Here is a 21,216-nt window from a genome sequence, read left to right as displayed (position 1 = left end):
GATAGAAGACGTCTGTCCAGAGAAGAGTCGGATCCCACACGGCTTCCACCGCCAGCGGATCTGAAGAACACCGGAGCCGCCAAGTCCCGAGTCCCAGGTGGCCACGGTCTCCAGCTGTCAGACCAGGTACTGCTGGCAGAAACAGAAACAGTTAATGGTGGGTGTGTGAAGACACACCCAGTAATCGTCCCTTGATCAGTTCCTCCGGGAGGGAGAACCTCCACCTCCAGAAACAATTTCACCCGTGCAGCTCCTGTTGGTCTCTTTCCTGGATGGAGTGAGAGGCGAAGAACGTCGCCCCCCCACTGTCCACCAATCCAGCTTCAGACAGAGCCCACAGGAACACGGCTGCACACAGAACAATGTTTTAGTTTCAATATCAATCGCAGAGAAGGTTACCTCGAGTGGTAGCTGATTTCTCGGCAGGGAGGTGGAGTTGCAGTCCGGCTTTTATGGTGAAGAGTTGAATGAGTGACAGCTGGTGCTGATAAGTGACAGCTGTCACTCCCAGCGGCTCCGATGCCCTCTCGTGCTTGAAGCCCGCACTCCAAGCAGGGCGCCATCTGGTGGTGGTGGGCCAGCAGTACCTCCTCTTCAGCGGCCCACACAACAATTAATTCTGAATGAGGCCAGGTTCACTACACCGTTCTACGCTTCTGCTCTTCTCACAAAGACATTGTGTGCTTTATACATATCCCATGGATATTTTTAACTTTTCAAAGCTACCAGGAGCCAGCTTTTTCACTTATTCAAGAGAGGAAATATTGGTTCTGAGAACAAAGTGATGAGCTGGGATATGACACCCCATCCCGGCAGAGTTGAGGAGGAGACCGACCCAGGCGCTGTAAGGCCGAGGCTAAGCTAAAGACTAGGCTAGCAGACAACCGAAGGCACTACAAGTAATCGATTCTCTCCGTGATTGTGGGAAATGTGAACTCGCTGCTGAAAAAGATCGAGTCCCTACTGAAAAACCAGAGGAATTTCCATGAGAGCAGCTTATTAATCTTTATGGAGACGTGGCTAACCCACCTCATACCAGATGCTGAGCTGATCAACCTGCACAGTGAGGACATAGAGGGGCTGACACACTGAATGACGGATTATCTTAACTTCTGTGCAGACGTGGTCTGCCCAACCAAGACTGTCTGCTGTTATCGTAACAACAAACCATGAGTAACACGGGAAGTCAAAGTGGTCCTCAACAAGAAGAAGGCCACCTTCAGAAGCAGAGACATGGAAGCGATGAAGGCAGTACAGCAGTGAAACAGGTGAAACCATGCTTAAGTGAAGCAAAAGACAGCTACAGGAGGAAAGTGGAGCAGAAGCTGAAACAAAACAACAAGAAGGAGGTCTGCGAAGGTGTTAAAAACATCAACTTCAACTGGTTCAATCAGTCCATGCCCCCCACCCCCCACCCTCGCCCTCACTGCAGACATCTCTCCTTCCGTCAGCACACATCCCCCAGAGATCGCAGCAGCAGCCCACTCCTCCTCCTCCCCCACCTCAGCACAACCTCCTCCATACATCACTGTGGACCAGGTCAGAGGACAGCTGAGGAAGCTTTATCCCAGGAAAGCTGCAGGACCAGACAAGGTGTGTCCCTCACTACTAAAGGCCTATGTGACTGAACTGGGAGACCCGCTACAATGTATCTTCAACCTTAGCCTGCAGCAAGGGAGAGTGTCCACCCTCTGGAAGACTTCATGCATCATTCCAGTTCCTAAGAACAACCAGCTAAGCGAGCTGAATGACTTCTGACCAGTGGCACTCACTTCACACCTGATAAACACATTGGAGCGGCTCTTCCTCGACTTACTCAAACCCCAGCCTGTTCTCACTGTTGCCCTCAGGAAAGAGGTACCGGTCCATCAAGTCCCGCACATCCAGATTCACCAACATGTTCTACCCAAGTGCAATACGAGTATTGAATGCACATTAGCCTCCAGTCTGCACTATTCATTGCATTTATTTTTTATAAAGGTGAATGCAGTGAATAGTACAGACTTGTATTTATATACACCTACTGGCTCCTTTGTCAATACATGTACATATTCTTATTAGTCTTTTTATGTTTACTTTTACACCTTTGCACTACAGGAGTTATCTTTTAATTTCGTTGTACCTTGTGTATAATGACAATAAAAAACATTCTATTCTATTCTATTCACAACCAAGAAGGACACATCCAGGCTGGACAAACTGATCAGGTGGGCTGGCTCTGTGGTCAGCATGAAGCTGGACTCTCTGGTGATGGTGGCAGAGAAGAGAACACTGGACAAACTGCTGGACATTATGGACGATGCCCGTCACCCTCTGCACACAGTCATCAGCAACCAGAGGAGCCTCTTCAACCACAGACTGCTCCTTCCCAAGTGCAGGACCAACAAACTGAAAAACTCCTTTGTCCCTCAGGCCATCAGACTGTACAACTCCTCACTCAGGGGGAGGAGGAATACTAGGAAGACAGATGATGGGAAGGAGAGGAACAATGGTAACCAGTAAACCAATAGTGATCAGTATGTCTGGTATATATATTTGCAAATTGTTTTTTTTTTTACTTTTTACTTTTCATGCTCTGTGTGCTTCTTCCTCTGTGTGCTGCTATGCAATGCTGCTGTAACCACAGTTTCCTTGAGGGAGTATTTCCAAGGGATTAATAAAGTTTTATCTAATCTAATCTGAAGTCAAAGTCCCAGAGTCTAGAGGAAGAGTGGAGAGGCACAATATCCAAGGTCCTTGAAATCCAGTTTGAAGCTTATCACATCCAAAATCAACCCAGCCACCTACCAAGAGATTGTAGAACACTTCATACTTCGTTGGAGATGCTGATTTCCTCTTCCAGCAAGACTTGTAATCTGCCCACAGTGCCAAAACTACTAGTACCTGGTTTGCTGACAATGGTGTTACTGTACCTGATTGATCCCACAGATAATCTCTCATAGATTTTTTAAAGGTTATGGTCAAGAGGAACATAAGAGACACCAGAACCAACAATCCAGATGAGCTGAATGCTGCTATCAAAGCAACCTGGACTTCCAGAACACCTCAGCAGTGCCAGAAGCTGATCTCCTCCACACCACACTGCAATTGATGGAGGAATGGAGCCATGACAAAATACTGAGTGCACAAATGAACATAGTTTTCAGAAGTTAAATATTTCTGTATTGTAAATCCTTTTCTAAACTTATTTTCTAAAATATGCTAATGTTTGGAGATGTGAATTGTCAATTTTGTTTTTGGAGCTGTGGGATGTAATTTTCAAAATTAAAACAAAAAATGCTTGAAACATTTTAGTTTCTATGTATTGAAACTAGAATATTTAAAATTTTTACTCTGTGAAATACCTGACATAAAATATTGAACTTTTTCACAATATTCAAATTTTTTTGAGATGCACCTGTGTACTTAAAACAAGTACCTTGAAAGGTGTATTTCTGAAGGTATGAAAAATTACCCCTACACTTCAGAGGGTAAGTCCAAGACAAATTCAATGACTTGGAAATGTTCATGTATCCATGTGAGTATGTACTGTAAATTCATCAAAGTGGGCCATTAACTGTATCACATACATGTTTATGTCAGTATTTTTTAAATATATGAAAGCTTTTTTTTATTTTTAGTGTAACTGTTGTGAATTTTAGTTTAGTACTTTGCTCTTGTGTTAATCTTAGGAGTGGTTTACTCTTAGGAGGCCTTTTTTCTTTACTTCTGCTACTGTTTCAGTGTAACTGCTGTGAGTTTTAACTCATTTATTTACTTCTGTGTGAATCCTGTGTGAGCCTTAGGAGTGGTTAGCTGATTCATTATTGGTTAGCTTGTGCTTGCTTGGCTGTACGCTTGAATTTCCTAGTGCACAAAGTACACTACTTTACACCCTCCGTAAACCTGTGTGAAGTTGGAAGATAGGGTGGCTCTTTTAGAGAGCCGTGTCCGTAAGTTGGAACAGCTTCTTAGCTCAGTGGAGTTAGATGTTACGGGCCCTGCAGATGAGGTTAGTGTTGGGTCGGCTAGAGAGCCCATTAACTTCAGCCTAGAAATGCCGACTGTGGAGGACGGCTTTCAGACTGTGGCCAGGCAGAGGAAGCCCTGTAGGGCTTGGTGCCCAGTTGTGGTACCCCGATCACAATCGCCACTGCAAACTGTGAATCGGTTCTCCCCCTTGGATTAGACTGATGTGAATTCGCTGAGCCCACGAGTGACTTCCACTCCTGTCTCCAGGTGGAAATGCTGGACTTTAGTGATAGGGGATTCTATCACCCACAAGGTCAGGTTACAGACGCTGGCTGATGTTAAATGTATTCCTGGGACTAGAGCTCCCGACATTGCCTCCCATCTTAGGGTGCTGGTGCTTCAGAAAGGAAGACAGACTAAGGAACATGACATATAGTCACATGCAAGGTTGGGTAGGATTACTTTGAAAGAATACATGTGGATTACACGTATGTATGTACATACATTTGGATTACTTGTAATCTGATTACTTTTGGATTACATTTCAAAGTAATCCTACCCAACCTTGGTCACATGGTTATTCACGTCGGCACCAATGATGTCAGGATGAAGCACTCAGAGGTCACAAAAATGGACATAGAGAGGACTTGTGACCTTGCCAGAAAGATGTGTCGGCATCGATTAATAGTCTCTGGTCCCCTCCCCTCCCGGGTTAATGATGAGGTGTTTAGCAGGCTGACATCATTAAATAGGTGGCTGGCACAATTTTGTAGACAGCAAGGCTTTAGCTTTATTGATAAATGGGCTTCATTCTGGGGTTGCCATGGCTTGCTGATGCCGGAAGGCCTCCACCCTACTGGGGAAGGTGCCGCCATCTTGTCTGCGAACATAGATTGCAGACACATTGATTTTGATTTTGCCATTTTGATTTTAAATTTTGATTTTAAATGACTTTGTGTTGTCATAAATTGTGTGCTATGTGAAACACCTTGGGGCAACTGTCGTGAGATGGCGCTATATAAATTAATAAATTGAAATTGATAGATAGAGCTCTACAGGGAGGGTAACATTAGGAATTTACAGCCAGCCATGGCGCAGGTGATTGGAGACCCTGCAAGGCTTATGACAAATGTGGGTGTGGAATCCATTAGCTTAGCGGGGAAGTTAGTGCAGAAGAGTGTGGCCACTTTCCGTAGATGTGTCCATAAAAATCACAGAGGGTTATGCTTTGCAAACTTAATACCCGTTACGACATTGGATGATGTTGAAACTGAAGATGGCCCACTGGTTGTTCCAGCAATATCAAAGATTTTGTGTCTGCTACCTACAACTCGTGTGGAATGTCTCAAACCTAAACCTACTTCTAGGCATCTTATATATGCTACTCTGGAACCACCCCTAAACCCAAACAGTCCAACTGTCAACCCCACTGAGGTCCTTAGTCTGGGTCTCATTAACATAAGATCACTATCCTCAAAATCATTGTTGGTTGATGATCTAATTATTGATCATCACTTAGATATGATTGGGTTATGTGAAAACTGGCTCAAACCCACAGCTGTCCTCCCCTTAAATGGGGCCTGCCCACCAGCATATACATTTAGTCACGTTCCTTGTGATGCGAAGCAAGGCGGGGGTGTTGCTCTTATTTATAAATCTAAGTTTAGCTTATTAGCTGTTGGGGGTCACAAATATAACTCGTTTGAGCATCTGGTTCTCCGCTGTGCTCAGGATATTACGCATTACCAAGGTCAGAAGAATAAAAATCAGCCGTATTACTTAGTCACTGTATATAGGCCTCCTGGCCCATATTCTGAATTTTTAGATGAATTTGGTGCATTCATCTCTAACCTGTCAACAAGTGCAGATAACATTCTGATCATTGGTGACTTTAAGGTTCATATAAATAAGCCTTCTGATCCCTTCTGCAAATCATTTATGGAAATTGTGGATGCATTAGGATTTCGGCAATGCATTCAGGACTTGACGCACATTAGTGGAAATACCCTGGATTTGGTTCTCGCACGTGGTATTACTGTCATGAATATTGACATCATGCCTCTTACATCAGTGGTCTGTAATCACTCACTTATTAAGTTTACAGTTTCGCTGCCGTGTTTTGTGGAACAACAACCTTATTTTATCACTACAGCGACACATCGACTCCTCAACTAAGACTGAACTTGAAGCTAGATTGCCCGATGTCTTAGCTTCACATGTGGCAAATACCCAATCAGTAGACAGTCTTGTGGATAGTTTAAACTTAGTGCTCAAAGCTACACTCGACATGATTGCGCCACCTTTGTTAAAATCGCGCCCACCCCAAATCACAGTCACCTTGGTTCAATGATTACCTGCTTGACCTCAAGCATAAGGCTAGAGGTCTAGAACAGAAATGGCGTAGTTCAAAATTAGAAGTATTCCACCTTGCGTGGCGTGATGCTATCTTAGACTATAAGCATGCATTACTGGCTACAAAGTGGACCTATTACTCTGATTTGATCAACAAAAACAAGCATAACTCAAAGTTCTTGTTCAACATGGTGGCAACACTTATTCATGGACAACCACCTGTAGGTAGTTCGCTCTCATTTTACAGCACAAGATTTCCTCGATTACTTCAAGAAGAAAATAGAAGACATTAGGTTAAACATATCCCAGCATGCCTTAACCCAGCCACTACACCCTACTATTGAGCTGGGCTCCATGAGGTATTACCTAGATTTACAGAATTTGAGAGTATCTCTCTGGGCATGCTGATGAAACTCGTAACCTCAACAAAAAGCACAACCTGTCTATTTGATCCTATACCAACAAAACTGTTTAAGGACCTGTGGCCCACTCTTGGGCCGACTCTGCTGGAAATTATTAATCTTTCTTTAACTTCTGGATCTGTTCCTAAATGTTTCAGATCTGCAGTGATTCAACCATTACTTAAGAAACCTAATCTTGACCCTAGTGTACTGAAAACTATTGGCTGATATCAAATCTATCATTTTGCTCAAAAATTCTGGAAAAAGTGGTGTCACGGCAGCTTGTGGACTATCATACTGAGAATAATCTCTTTGAGCCACTGCAGTCTGCTTTTAGAAAATATCATTCCACAGAGACGGCTCTCACTAAAGTGGTGAATGATCTTCTACTTGCACTTGATTCGGACACCACTGTGGTTCTTGTGCTGTTAGATCTCAGTGCTGCATTTGATACCATGGATCATCATATTCTACTTGATAGGCTGGAAAAATCATTTTGAGATTACTGGGAGTGTCCTTGCATGGTTGACGTCATACTTGACCAGTCGTTCTCACTGTGTTTTGTACAGTAACACTACCTCTAACCTTAGTGACATGAAATTTGGGGTTCCACAGGGGTTCGTCTTAGGCCCCCTGCTTTTCTCCCTTTATATAGCACCCCTTGGGCACATATTGCGGCGCTTTGGGATTACCTTTCACTGCTATGCTGATGATACTCAGTTATACATGCCAATAACTGCTGGTAATCTCATCCACATAAAAACCTTAGAAGATTGCCTGGCATCAGTGAGAAGCTGGATGTCTAGAAACTTCCTACTTTTAAACTCTGATAAGACGGAAATGATGGTTCTTGGTCCAGTGAGACATCGGCATCAATTTCACCAGTTAACGCTTAGCCTAGGCTCATGTGTCATACATCACACGGACAAAGTGAGGAACCTTGGGGTAATTTTTGTGCCCCGCGCGGTGCTTGTGCCGCGAGGCAGGGCATATAGCATCCGGGTTGTCCGTCTGTCCATCCTTCTGTCTGTTCGTCTGTCCGTCCGTCTGTCCAGCCGCAATTCATTTGCCACAACGTAACTCGGCACCTATTGCTCACAAAAACTTCATATTTGGTGGGTACATGCCTTTGAGGAGTACTTTGCATGGGTTCGAAAGCCAGTGACTTTGCCCTACTTTTCAAGGTCACCAGTGGTCACAACTGTCAAATCCTTCGCTGCACCATAGCTTCGAAACTATTTCTTGCAGAAACTTCATATTTGGTGGAACATGCTTTGGAGGCGTACTTCCGCATGGGTTTGAAGGGTGGTGACCTTGGCCTACTTTCCAAGGTCACCAATGGTCACAACTGCCAAATCTTTTGTCACAACATAGCTCAGCACCTATTGCTCACAGAAACTTCATATTTGATCGGTACATGCCTTGGAGGAGTACTTTGCATGGGTTTGAAGGTCGGTGGCCTTGACCTACTTTTCAAGGTCACCAATGGTCACAACTGTCAAATCCTTCGCCTGAAATTTGTTCGCCGCAATGTACTTCGGGACGTATTCTTACAAAAACTTCATATTTGGTGGGTACATGCCTTGGAGGAGCACTTTGTGTGGGTTCGAAGGCTGGTGACCTTGACCTACTTTTAAAAAATTGCCAATCGTTGCATTTGTTCGAAGGCTACTGAGTTTTTATGGTCACTGTTGGCCACATCCGCTAAATAAATATAATGTCAATCTCCAATTTTTCCACTGTGTATCCCAGTTTACATCAAACACATGAGGGTTCAACCAAATACCTACCCCACACATGTACATATTACTGCACTTTACATGGAAAATAGTACTGCGCACAGGGCATTTCATAACAAATATCTCTAGTTGATCCTACGTTGTCCTTTGGCCTCCACATTAGAAAAATTACGAGGACTGCTTTCTACCACCTGCGAAAAATAGCGAAGATTCGTCTCATCCTGTCTATGGCTGATGCTGAGACCCTGATCCTTGCGTTTATCTCTTCTAGATTGGACTACTGCAATGTTTTATTTTCTGGTTTACCGCAGTCTACCATTAGGGGTCTCCAATTGGTTCAGAATGCTGCAGCCAGACGTTTGACACAAAGCAGAAAGTTCTACCACATTACACCCATTTTAGCATCTCTTCACTGGCTTCCTCTCCCAGTGAGATCAGATTTTAAGGTTCTGCTACTAGTCTATAAAATTGTTCACGGACTGGCACCTCACTACCTTGCTGACCTAATTAAACCTTATGTACCGGCACGGGCTTTGCGTTCTCAGGGTGCAGGACTACTTTGTGTCCCTAGGGTGAATAAGAAGTCTGCGGGTCACAGGGCTTTTTCTTATTGTGCCCCTGTTCTGTGGAATGATCTCCCTGCATCAATAAAACAGTCAGATTCTGTGGAGGCTTTCAAGTCCAGACTTAAGACGTACTTATTTTCCCTTTCATATGGCTAGCATACTGGCATAGTATAGTTCTACGCTTTTCACTCTTTTAATTAATTTTATTAGGAAATGGAGCGTGCCGCGGCCTCAACTTTACCTAAATTCTGGGTCTTTTAATGAAGCTCAGGACTAGTGGCTGGCGATCAACTTAGTATTTCCTGTTTTTCTTGTTGTTTAATGCTGACAAATTATACTGTATTTCTTGTCTTTCTGATGCTTGATTCTGTTTTTTTTTCTCTCTGTTTAAGGTGCAGCTCCATCCAGAGATGGGTGTGGTAATTGTGCTTCAGACCCTCCTGTCCTCTGCACCAACAGCTTTTCCTGTATATTCGTTTTGTGAATTGTTCTGTAATTTATGTTTGTAACATGGCCCAAGCAGAGGGTCACCCCTTTGAGTCTGGTCTGCTTGAGGTTTCTTCCTCAGAGGGAGTTTTTCCTTACCACTGTTGCTCTGGGGGTTAGTAAGGTTAGATCTTACTTGTGTGAAGCGCCTTGAGGCAAACTCTGTTGTGATTTGGCGCTATATAAATGAAAATAAATTGAAAATTGAAATTGAAAAATCATATTTTGTTGTTGTTAAAGAACTTTGGACAATGTTTTGAATATACAAAATTGGATCATTTATATTTCTGACCATATTTTTTCTATACTGTTCTATATTGAAAATTCAGCAGTGTCAAAAATGCTAAACCACACGGTATACTTCAGAGTTTTTGGATGACTGCAATTAAAAATATTTTTGCCATTACCTATTGGTGGAAACTGATATATAAAATTATTCTTTTTGTTTTATGGGAGAAGGTAACATGATGTGGTGCTGTGGTGCGGTCTAAGGTTCTAAAAACATTTTGGACTCACACATTATAGAAACTTTGCATAATTTATCACTGTTGAAAAATCTCAGCTACCTATTTTATAAACACTGCTCAATCTAGAGCCTGTGGATCCCCACGGGCAATGTGCGACATAATTAATCAATTAATTAATTAATTGAATCATTATTATTATTGTTATAACAACATTTTTGTTACATTCTTTTTGCTATTCATTATAATTTAACTGTCTGTATTATGTTATTTTGTATATTACACCAACCACCTGTACAGGAAGGGACAGAGCAGGCTCTACTGAGGTGGCTGCGGTCATTCAACATCTGCAGGAAACTCCTATGGATGTTCTCCCAGTCCGTAGTAGTCAGAGTCCTCTTTAATACCGTGGAGGAGCAGCATATCCAAGAAGGACACATCCAGGCTGGACAAACTGATCAGGCTGGCTGGCTCTGTGGTTGGCATGAAGCTGGACTCTCTGGTGACGGTGGTAGAGAACAGAACACTGGACAAACTGGTGGACATTATGGACGATGCCAGTCACCCTCTGCACACCATCATCAGCAACCAGAGAAGCCTCTTCAGCCACAGACTGCTCCTTCCCAAGTGCAGGACCAACAGACTGAAAAACTCCTTTGTCCCTCAGGCCATCAGATGTACAACTCCACACTTGGGGGGAGGAGGAGTAACAGGAAGACAGAGGATGGGAAGGAGAGGAAGAGTAGTAGCCAGTAAACCAATAGCAATCAGTTTGTCTGGTATTTATATTTGTCCATGTGGCACCGGCAACATGGTGGCTTAGTGGTTAGCACTGCTGCCTCACAGGTAGAAGGTCATGTGATTGTTTCCCACCTGTGGCTGTTTTGTGTGGAGTTTGCATGTTCTCCCCGTGTTTATGTGGGTTTCCTCTTGGTGCTCCGACTTCCTCCCACATTTAAAGGCATGCAGGTTAGGTGAATTGGAAACTTTATGATTGTCTAGGTCTCCATTGCAAAGAGATCTTGATCCCAATGATGCATACAGAAATCAAGTTGATGGTTTGCAGTATGCAAAATTCTGAATCTCATCAGATTTTTTAAAATCTCTTTTAAATTAATGCAAATGCCATCAGTGATATGAAGATGTGATACATGAATTTCACTTTCTCACCTTTGGTTTTCAGAATGAACTGTGGATGTGCATCAACTCTACACTTCCAGGTAAGAGCTAAATGCTAATTATGTTTTAATTAACACAATCCTGTGTAGAAATCTGGCCACAGCACCATGCTGCCGCTACCCTGCTTTGTGGTTAAAATGGTGCATGTCTGATTGTCTGATTATGTGCGGTGTTTGACTGAGACCACACATGGTGTTTAGTTTCACAGAAATTACAATTTTTATATTGTCAGACTATGCAGCATTCCACAAATGTTTAGGCAAACTTGAGCTGAGATGACATAGTATGAGTCTTGTCAACAATTTATACCCTGGTTCCACAGTTGTTGTCACCATAATTGCTGTCCAGTCACAGTAAGGGAAGCCTTTGCTCTCTCAGGGTTGTCACTTGTTCCTTTCTGACATGAATCCGTTTTGTCCACTTTTGTGGTTTTTTAGGAGGATTTCAATTTTTGATGCAGATTTACAGCTGTTCCATACTCTTTCAATTTCGAAATGATTTAAATGCCATCTCATAGATATTGAGTGACATTGAATTTTTGTTGTATTCATCTGTAGTTTTCAATTCAATTTATTTTCATTTATATAGCACCAAGTCACAGCAATTTTGCCTCACGGCGCTTCACACAAGTAAGGTCTAACCTTAACCAACCCCCAGAGCAAGTACACAGGCAACAGTGGTAAGGAAAAACTCCCTTTGATGATTTGAGGAAGAAACCTCAAGCAGACCAGACGCAAAGGGGTGACCCTCTGCTTGGGCCATGTTACCGACACAATTTACAAAACAATTCACAAAACTGAAATATACAGGAAATTTTGCTGGTGCACAGAAGAGGAGGGTTGCAGAAACAGACACCACACCCATCTCTGGATGGAGCCACACCTCAAACAAAGAGAAAAACAGAATCAGAATGCATGCTTGTTTTTGTTGATCAAATCAGAGTAATAGGTCTGCTTTGTAGCTAGTAGTGCATGCTTATAGTCGAAGATAGCATCATGCCATGCGAGGTGGAATACTTCTAATTTTGAACTTCACCATTTCCATTCTAGACCTCTAGCCTTATGCTTGAGGTCACGCAAGTAATCATTGCACCAAGCGGACTGTGATTTGGGGGGGGGGGGGGGGGGGGGGGGGTTTAATCACAGTTGGTGCAATCATATCGAGTGTAGTTTTGAGAGCTGAGTTTAAGGTTGTTGTTCCATTAAACATGGCAGTGAAACTGTAAACCTAATAAGTGAGTGATCAGAGACCACTGATGCAAGAGGCACAATGTCAATAGTCGTGACAGCAATACCACATGCGAGAACCAAATCCAGGGTATTTCCACTAGTCCGTCAAATCCTAAATGCATTGTTTAAATCCTAATGCATGCACAATTTCCATAAATGAGTTGCAGAGAGGATCAGAAGGCTTATTTATATGAATTTTAAAGTCACCAGTAATCAGAATGTTATCTGCACTAGTTGACAAGTTAGAGATGAACGCACCAAATGCATCTAAGAATTCAGAGTATGGGCCAGGGGGCTATATACAGTGAAGTAATACAGCTGTTTATATGGCAGGGTCTCTAATCACCTGCTCTGTGGCCTGCTGTAAAATCCTAATGTTACCCTCTCTGTAGAGCTCTATCTATGTTCACAGACAAGATGGCGGCACCTTCCCCAGTAGGGTGAAGGCCGTCTGGCATCAGCAAGTTTGTACTAATGTTAGCCTGAAAATACATTTCAGTCTGCTTACAAAAACAAAAGGTTTGCTGCAGCCAGTCTGCTCTGTGTTGTTATGTGTCGACGCGGGTTGAGGAGCGGACCTGCGTCTGCTTACAAAAACAAAAGGTTTGCTGCAGCCAGTCTGCTCTGTGTTGTTATGTGTCGACGCGGGTTGAGGAGCGGACCCGCGTCTGACGGAACCCAGCGCTAAAATAACCAGAAAGCGGTTCCAATAACAAAAACAATTTATTTGTTTCACCCTCTGGTGCATAATAAAGTGTAGAAACTAAAACTGCGTCATTCTGGTGGAGTGAAGGCTGACACGCTCTCCAGCGCCCAAAAGGATCGAAGCCCGGCGCTTCTGGACTCACTGTTACAGCCAAACACCCCCCAGGTGGACACGACAAACCGACTCTCTGCGAAGGATAGAAGAGGTGAGGTAAGTCAGCAGTTACAACTAATATCCTTCAAAAGACACACACTATCAGCAACACATTCAGGTCTGTATTTTAAGCTTTATGCAAATGAGCAGCTTCTCACAACAGGTGGAGGATCACTTGTCCGCACGCCACAGCAGTGAGAAGCAAGCTGCACAATTCTCATCACAATTCAAATGTACTGCGTAACAAAATACCAAGTTACTATCAACAAGTAGTCAAACAATTAATCACCTCTGATGTGTGCTGACAGCATGTGTCCCTCACCCTTCCTGCTTCACAGGCTCGATGTGTCAAACCCAGGCGCGGTCCTCAGCGTCTCACAAACGAACATCACAAGGTCGAGTTCCCGGCAATTCTGCTTGAATCACACATGACTTAAATGCAGAACGCCATTCAATTATCTGCTTCAGCTGAAAGTCTTTAAGGTTGCACGTGAGCACCATTCACAGGTGCTGCACATGATGTTGATGAGAGTGAAGGACTCTTCAGCCTGCACCTTCTCCACAGACAAATCAGTTTTCATGCCACCTGGAGAGCAAAGAAAAGAAAAGAACACCAAAATGTCCAGCCACACCCCCCCAACACACAACAGTACCCCCCCTGTTAACGGGAAGCCTCCCGGCGACCGAACAGACCAGGCCGAGAACAGCACCTCCCTCCGGGGTCCTCGTCAGGAAGCAGACAGCACAACGCTCCCAAGGTCCACCACAGACAGCAGGACAGGGCACCGCAGCTGGAAGGCCAGCTGGCATCAACAAAAACCCCAAAACAGTCCCTAGTATAATCCAACACACAAGAAAAAACATAAAACCCACCCAAAACCTCCCCAGGGGACCGTCCCATCTAACCCCGGGAAGAAAAGAAAAACTCCCAAATGCAAAAACCCAACACAGCCCCACAAACACAATACAAACATAAATGCATAAAAGAAAAATAACAAACAACCCCCCCAGAACGACCTGCAGAGCCCAACCCCCCCCCAGAAGGCCTTTACCGCCGGTTCCAGGAGGAATAGCCAGAACCGGAATCCCACAAAGGTCCCCAGGTAACGGCGCCCCCCACAGGACCGTACCATCAAACCCCAGGAGGCACCCTCCCCACAACCCCGGAACCCCAGACCAGGCCACACCTGCCTAGTCAGCCCCACAAGTCAATTTCCCCCCCAGAGGACCGTCCCATCAACCCTGGAGGTGGAACCCGGAAGGAAACAAAACAAAATCAAAATCCAACCCCCGGAGGACTACCAGAAACAACCCCCGGGGGCAAATAAAACAACCGTAAACCCTGTTACCTTCCCCGGCACCCCGAAAGACCCCAGGTCCCTCCCAGAGCCCCTCGGCGGCTCAATTTTGGCGAACGGCTCAAAACATTAAGGGAACAGGAAAAACTAACCCAGCCCCAACCCCAAAGCGCAGCGGAAAACCGGAAATACGTCCGGTGCCCCAACTCGACCATACCCCAGCCTCTCGGGAGGGGTGGAACTACCAAAATGGCAAACGGAAACAGATCGGCCCACCCCTCCGACTGAGGTATGTTTCCGCTGCACCACACCCCGGCAACACCAATGACGAACGGTACAAAGGCTCACCGAGGCTGGAGTGGAACCGGGCCCTAACCAAACCAAGAAAAACGCCCCTAACAACCCCCCCCCTAGGTGCAGAGGTCTTCTGAGAACGCTCAGCGTGACCAACCTGCACCACCCCACAACCCACAAGACAAACGGTCTTGGGGCAAGTGAGGTTGGGGTTAGGGATGTAGGGAAATAAAAAACAACAAAATAAAACGACCCCAAAACCCAAACAGAAAATACCTAAATACACAGAAAAAATAACGAGCAAGTGAGCCCAGACGGGCTTCTAACCACCTAACGTTCACTCCACCAGACACGCCTCTGACTCCCCAAACAAATTATAACCCCTACAAGTTTTTTTTTTTTGTGTGTGTGTGTTATTTTGCCTGTCCCAGAACACTTGGAGATACGTCACCATTATTTTTCTTGACGCTTATATGTTGGGGCAATACAGTGGTCTCTGCTCGTCCAAGCTGCATGGGCTTGTCAGCAAGAGGAGCCAGAGGTCCCATCGGAGGAGCCTCAGTGGGGCGAAGAAGAGGCGGCCCAGATCTGTGTCGGGGAAAGCCCCGAGACGAAAAAACCCGCTCTGATGGCCACCCTCTCTCGCGTCCACGCTCCTTCATCCGATCATCTAGACCAGGGGTGGGCATCGAGGGCCGAGACACTGCAGGTTTTCCATGCAACCATTCACCTCAGCAGGTGGGTTGCTGATGAGCTTCTCCTCTGAACATAAACACCTGGTTGTCAATGAAATCACCTGCTGAGACACCTGATCATTAATGAAATCACCTGCTGAGGTGACTGGTTGCACGGAAAACCTGCAGTGTCTCGGCCCTTTATGGCACATGATTGCCCACCCCTGATCTAGACGAATCACCAACGATATTAGCTCATCTAAATCGTTTGGCTCGTCATGAACTACCAGCTCGTCTTTTAATGACTCATTTAACTCATCTACAAACACTCCTTGTAAAGCTGCGGCATTCCAACCTGACTGAGCAGAAAAAATCCGGAAGTCTACGGAATACTCCGCCGCACTCCGCCTCCCCTGCCTGAGATTCAGCAACCGTTGGGCAACGGTATTCGTTTTCACCGGATGGTCAACAACCAGTCGGAACTCCCGGGAGAAATCCTTAAAGGATCCTAACAATGGCGAGTTGTTACTCCACAACGCTGTGACCCAAGCTAAGGCGTCACCTCGGAGCAAATTTGTCACATATGAAACACGGCTCCCATCAGAAGAGAAGGAAGCCGGTCGCTGAGCAAAAACCAGAGACCATTGCATCAAAAACGAAGCACAGGCTTCAACGACTCCCGCATAAGGCTCCGGATGACAAATAATCGGTTCGGACGCCGAATCTCTGGGTGACGGAGTTATCTGCACCGGTATCGATGGTGCCGCAGCTGGAGCAGCAGGAAGCGGAACGGCTTGCGCTGCAAGCTCCGTAACATGGGCATCTGTTTGTTTAATTTGGTTTGCGAGAAGCTGTAATTGCTCCCATATTTTCTCCAAGTGTTCTGAACTTTTTCGGCAAAAGGAACCGCCTCTGCCGCTGGGTCCATTATGGAATGGCCGGGAACTACTGTTATGTGTCGACGCGGGTTGAGGAGCGGACCTGCGTCTGACGGAACCCAGCACTAAAATAACCAGAAAGCGGTTCCAATAACAAAAACAATTTATTTGTTTCACCCTCTGGTGCATAATAAAGTGTAGAAACTAAAACTGCGTCATTCTGGTGGAGTGAAGGCTGGCACGCTCTCCAGCGCCCAAAAGGATCGAAGCCCGGTGCTTCTGGACTCACTGTTACAGCCAAACACCCCCCAGGTGGACACGACAAACCGACTCTCTGCGAAGGATAGAAGAGGTGAGGTAAGTCAGCAGTTACAACTAATATCCTTCAAAAGACACACACTATCAGCAACACATTCAGGTCTGTATTTTAAGCTTTATGCAAATGAGCAGCTTCTCACAACAGGTGGAGGATCACTTGTCTGCACGCCACAGCAGTGAGAAGCAAGCTGCACAATTCTCATCACAATTCAAATATACTGCGTAACAAAATACCAAGTTACTATCAACAAGTAGTCAAACAATTAATCACCTCTGATGTGTGCTGACAGCATGTGTCCCTCACCCTTCCTGCTTCACAGGCTCGATGTGTCAAACCCAGGCGCGGTCCTCAGCGTCTCACAAACGAACATCACAAGGTCGAGTTCCCGGCAATTCTGCTTGAATCACACATGACTTAAATGCAGAACGCCATCCAATTATCTGCTTCAGCTGAAAGTCTTTAAGGTTGCACGTGAGCACCATTCACAGGTGCTGCACATGATGTTGATGAGAGTGAAGGACTCTTCAGCCAGCACCTTCTCCACAGACAAATCAGTTTTCATGCCACCTGGAGAGCAAAGAAAAGAAAAGAACACCAAAATGTCCAGCCACACCCCCCCAACACACAACATGTGTGAGCCTTATCCTCTCAGATCTCAGAATCTAAGCTGAGTGGGACCTCGTCAAGTATGGTGGTAGTAGCATCATTCTCTGAGTGTGTTTTGCTGCCAGTAGTCCTGAGTCATTGCACAGACTTAATGGAATAATGAAGGAGAACTACCTCCAAATTCTTCAACGTCACCTCCAATCAACAGCTAAATGGTTGAAACATAGCCACTGTTAGGTGTTCCAACAGGGTGATCCCTAACACAACACCTGGATGTTGGTTGGATAATGCAGGCAAACAATCTTTTGGATTGCACCCCCCCCCCCCCCCCCCAAAAAAAAAACCAACAAAAAAAAAAAAACCCTGACCTCAACCCTATTGAAATTTGGGGACTACACTTAAAAGACAGGTCTATGCCATGAAACCAAGCAATTTAAATGAACTCAACCAATTTTGCCAAGAAGAGGGGTCAAAATATCCAGCCAGAATTGTGCCAGAAGCTAAGATTGAAAAGCACAGAGTAATGAATGCATATCTTGAGAAATGCATTGGAGTGTCACCTCTTGTGTTCACACACAGCAGCCACACTAAATCGCACCAGCTCGATTTTCAAAGTTATTTCCTTTCAAAAAAAGAAAAAAAAATCCAAATTATCAGAGCACATAGTGGTCACAGTGTTTGTGTTACTTTCGTCTGTCATTTTTCAGTTCGCAGTCATTGATCCGGTAAGCAGGTAACGCCATTAAACGGCTTAGGTGGCTCTAGTTTCCACTTCTCCCTCAAAAATCTTATCTGCGGGAAAACTGCACAACAAATAAACACCACGACTGATTATGATGGATCATCCCATAATGCACCTGTTCACCATTTTCAACCATTTTGAGCTGCAAAAATTCTGGTTTTCTCTTTTGTCTCAGTAATGTCTCTGAGTGGGCTGTCCCTCACATGATGTCACCAAAGTCACCTTTTCTGACAGGTTCACATCTGTGAACATTTATTATTAAAATCATGCTAAATTACCCATGTTTATGGCTTAATTTCTCAGGTCAAATGGCACCAGAAGTAAAACACAATGCATATTTTTAGGATTATTTAAAATATTTTCATAATTCTTTATGTGTTTAAAATTGTCAGCTCATTTGACATTTCATTTACCAGAGATTTGCACCTTAATGAGCTAAGTCAATAGAGCAATTTTGGCTACCGTTTTCAGAACCTGTCCAATGTGTCATGTATGCAACCTTGATTTTGCATTCAAATGTTAATGGTGGTTAGCAAACTCGTTAGTGCAATTCCTTCACCACCTGGACAGGAATGTGTAACAGCAGACTGACAAAACAACAAACCAAAAGTCCTGCTTTGAAACTGTTAATGAGGAAAACTCCAAAGGTATTACTGTCAGTATTTACTTAAAAGTACAAAAAGTAAAAGCACTCATAATGTAGAAATTCACAATATGTTATATTATTGGATCATATTTCTCATTATTACATTTTATTTTCATATGATGTTATGGCAACTTTCACTTCAGTGTTTTCAGTGACAACTGTGCAATGGAAATACCATTCTAATAAATAATATGTGGTATTACATTGATAATAATATTAATGTAAGACCACATAAAGTGTTGTTTTTTTCCTCACCTGCCTTTCATCACTATTACTTTTAGTTTGCCTAATTACGTATGACCTCTAAAAATGCAGTGCACATAGCCTGTCTGTGATTTGAATATCACACTTCATTTGCTTCATTTCATTTGTGACGAAAAGGGAGCTGAGCCAAAATGCAAAGCTCTCAATCTATTGGTCAATCTTTGTTCCTACTCTCACCTATGGTCATGAGGGTTGGGTCATGCCCGAAAGAACTAGATCACAGGTACAAGCAGCCGAAATAGGCTTCCTTAGCAGGGTTGCTGGTGTCTCCCTTAGAGATAGGGTGAGAGGTTCAGTCATCCGTGGGGAGCTCAGAGTAGAGCTGCTGCTCATTTTGTGGTGAAAGGAGCCAGCTGAGGTGGTTCAGGCATCTGGTAAGGATGTCTCCTGAGTGCCTCCCTAGGGAGGTGTTCCAAGCATGTCCATCTGGGAGGAGACCCCCGGGGAAGACCCAGGACTAGGTGGAGAGATTATATCTCCATACTGGCCTGGGAATGCCTCAGGATCCCCCAGTCAGAGGTGGTCAATGTGGCACAGGAAAGAGAAGTCTGGGGTCCCCTGCTGGAGATGTTGCCCCTGCGATCCGAACCCAGATAAGTGGTTGAAGATGAGACTTAATTTGCGTTGTCTCAGTCCACCCAGCTGTACATGGGTATTGGCCTTGGCTGGGAAAGTAACCTGTGTTGGAAGCGTGCACCATCTAGGGGAGATGAAAACTCTCATCTGCTTCACACTAAGGAATGTGTAGATGACTACCAGCACCAGTGGGCCCCAGGGCCTATGGAGAACTTCTGTGTTCTGAAAAAGGAAAGACTGTGATCTAAATGATCAATGTAAAATTTTTCTTTAAACCCCTTTGAATCAAAACTACAACTCCTCGCCACAAGCACTTCCTGGTTGTTTCACTTCAGCTCCATTGTGATGGTACATTTATGACCTAACTGTAGCAATACAAGACCAAAATCAGAAATCACAAATCATAATATTTCCCACAAGAATTTTAATGTGACTTTTTATCAAATCATGCAGCCATAATTTGCTACCAAAGTCATACTAAGTCTGCCAAAACGACTATAGCTGTGCAAAAGCTAAACAAATGTATTGTTACATTTGAAAGTAATCTGATTTAACCTGGTTTTGTTACAGTATGTTCACACATGTCTAGTTACTGCGTTGAGTCTGTTGTAGTGCTTTGGGGAAATGGATAATTCATTAGTATTCTTATTGTTCTTATTATCTCTAGGCAGTCAGAATATGTAATACCAGTACTTTACTCAGTGAATATTTGTGAGATGTGGTGGCACCTGATGGAGTAAGAATCTTATCCCCAATAATGAGGTCCAAACTTCAACTTCAGAAGTTGGACAGTTCATCATACTGTAAATTGTTTAAACATGGACACAATATAAGAATTTACAAAGTTTAATTTACCAAGGTTCAAAACTTCACTCAATATTTAACGTCATATTGAAAGGAAAATATATTTTTCATAGGTAACAAATTCATATTTGTAACCTAACTTGTTTTTATTTGTTTTCAGGTGTATCCAAGAAAACAGAAGGTTGGGTGGGGCTGGGCTGCTGTGAGCTTGCTATCTCACCTGAATGTCGTAGGGAATGCAAGCAGGTGAGAGTCTTCATACACAATATGCTGTATTTTTTATATTACACCCACTTTCAACAGTATGACATGAAGGCGTATTGTTTTCAGTCCAATGTGTCCATCTGTGTTCAAAGTTCAAGAACTTTCATCCCATTTAGATGAAGCTTGCCTGAATGATTGCAGGTCAGTCAAGGACAAAGTGATTCGATTTTGAGAAAAATTGGTTAAACGTCAAGATCATAGGCCATTGTCAATATTTTGGTGCAGTTCTTGTAGGGGATATTTGGAATGACTATTTGTTATACTTGATGAATAATACTAGCCTGGGAACCAATCGTACCTGAGAGCTCATGTTGCATTTGCTCTAGCAGATATGCCAGACCCCATCCAAACAAATTTACACCGGTCAGAATTTTCCAGGCCAATAACAGCCATTAGTTGATATACGTAAGGTGGACATTATGTAGTGAAAGAGGTACACTTCTGAAGCACTTTAGTAAACAAGCCAATATTATGTCAATGATCGGGCATTGTATTTTCTTGAAAACAAAACCAAACAACTGCATTGAAACCAGCAAACATGTAGTTGCCGTACTTCGGACAGGATTCTGTAAAAGTTTATTTTAACAAACCGGTGTTGCAGACCGAATGGTTCCCCCTAAAAATC

At 44.0% G+C, this 21,216-nt stretch overlaps 1 protein-coding gene across 1 annotated transcript in view; it reads left to right on the top strand.

Moving 5' to 3' along the window:
- reck (reversion-inducing-cysteine-rich protein with kazal motifs) overlaps positions 1-21,216 on the top strand; it is a 508,306-nt gene that overhangs the window by 176,088 nt on the left and 311,002 nt on the right. Inside the window, exons 4-5 of the mRNA XM_034173078.1 lie at positions 11,143-11,179; positions 20,488-20,573. Of these exons, the coding sequence (XP_034028969.1) occupies positions 11,143-11,179; positions 20,488-20,573 (123 nt within the window). The remainder of the gene's footprint in view (positions 1-11,142; positions 11,180-20,487; positions 20,574-21,216) is intronic.

The sequence above is a fragment of the Thalassophryne amazonica genome, chromosome 1, assembly GCF_902500255.1.
Source record: "Thalassophryne amazonica chromosome 1, fThaAma1.1, whole genome shotgun sequence".
Lineage (NCBI taxonomy): Eukaryota > Metazoa > Chordata > Actinopteri > Batrachoidiformes > Batrachoididae > Thalassophryne > Thalassophryne amazonica.
The sequence above is the reverse complement of the archived record's forward strand: the minus strand, read 5'-3'. Positions and strand labels throughout refer to the sequence as shown.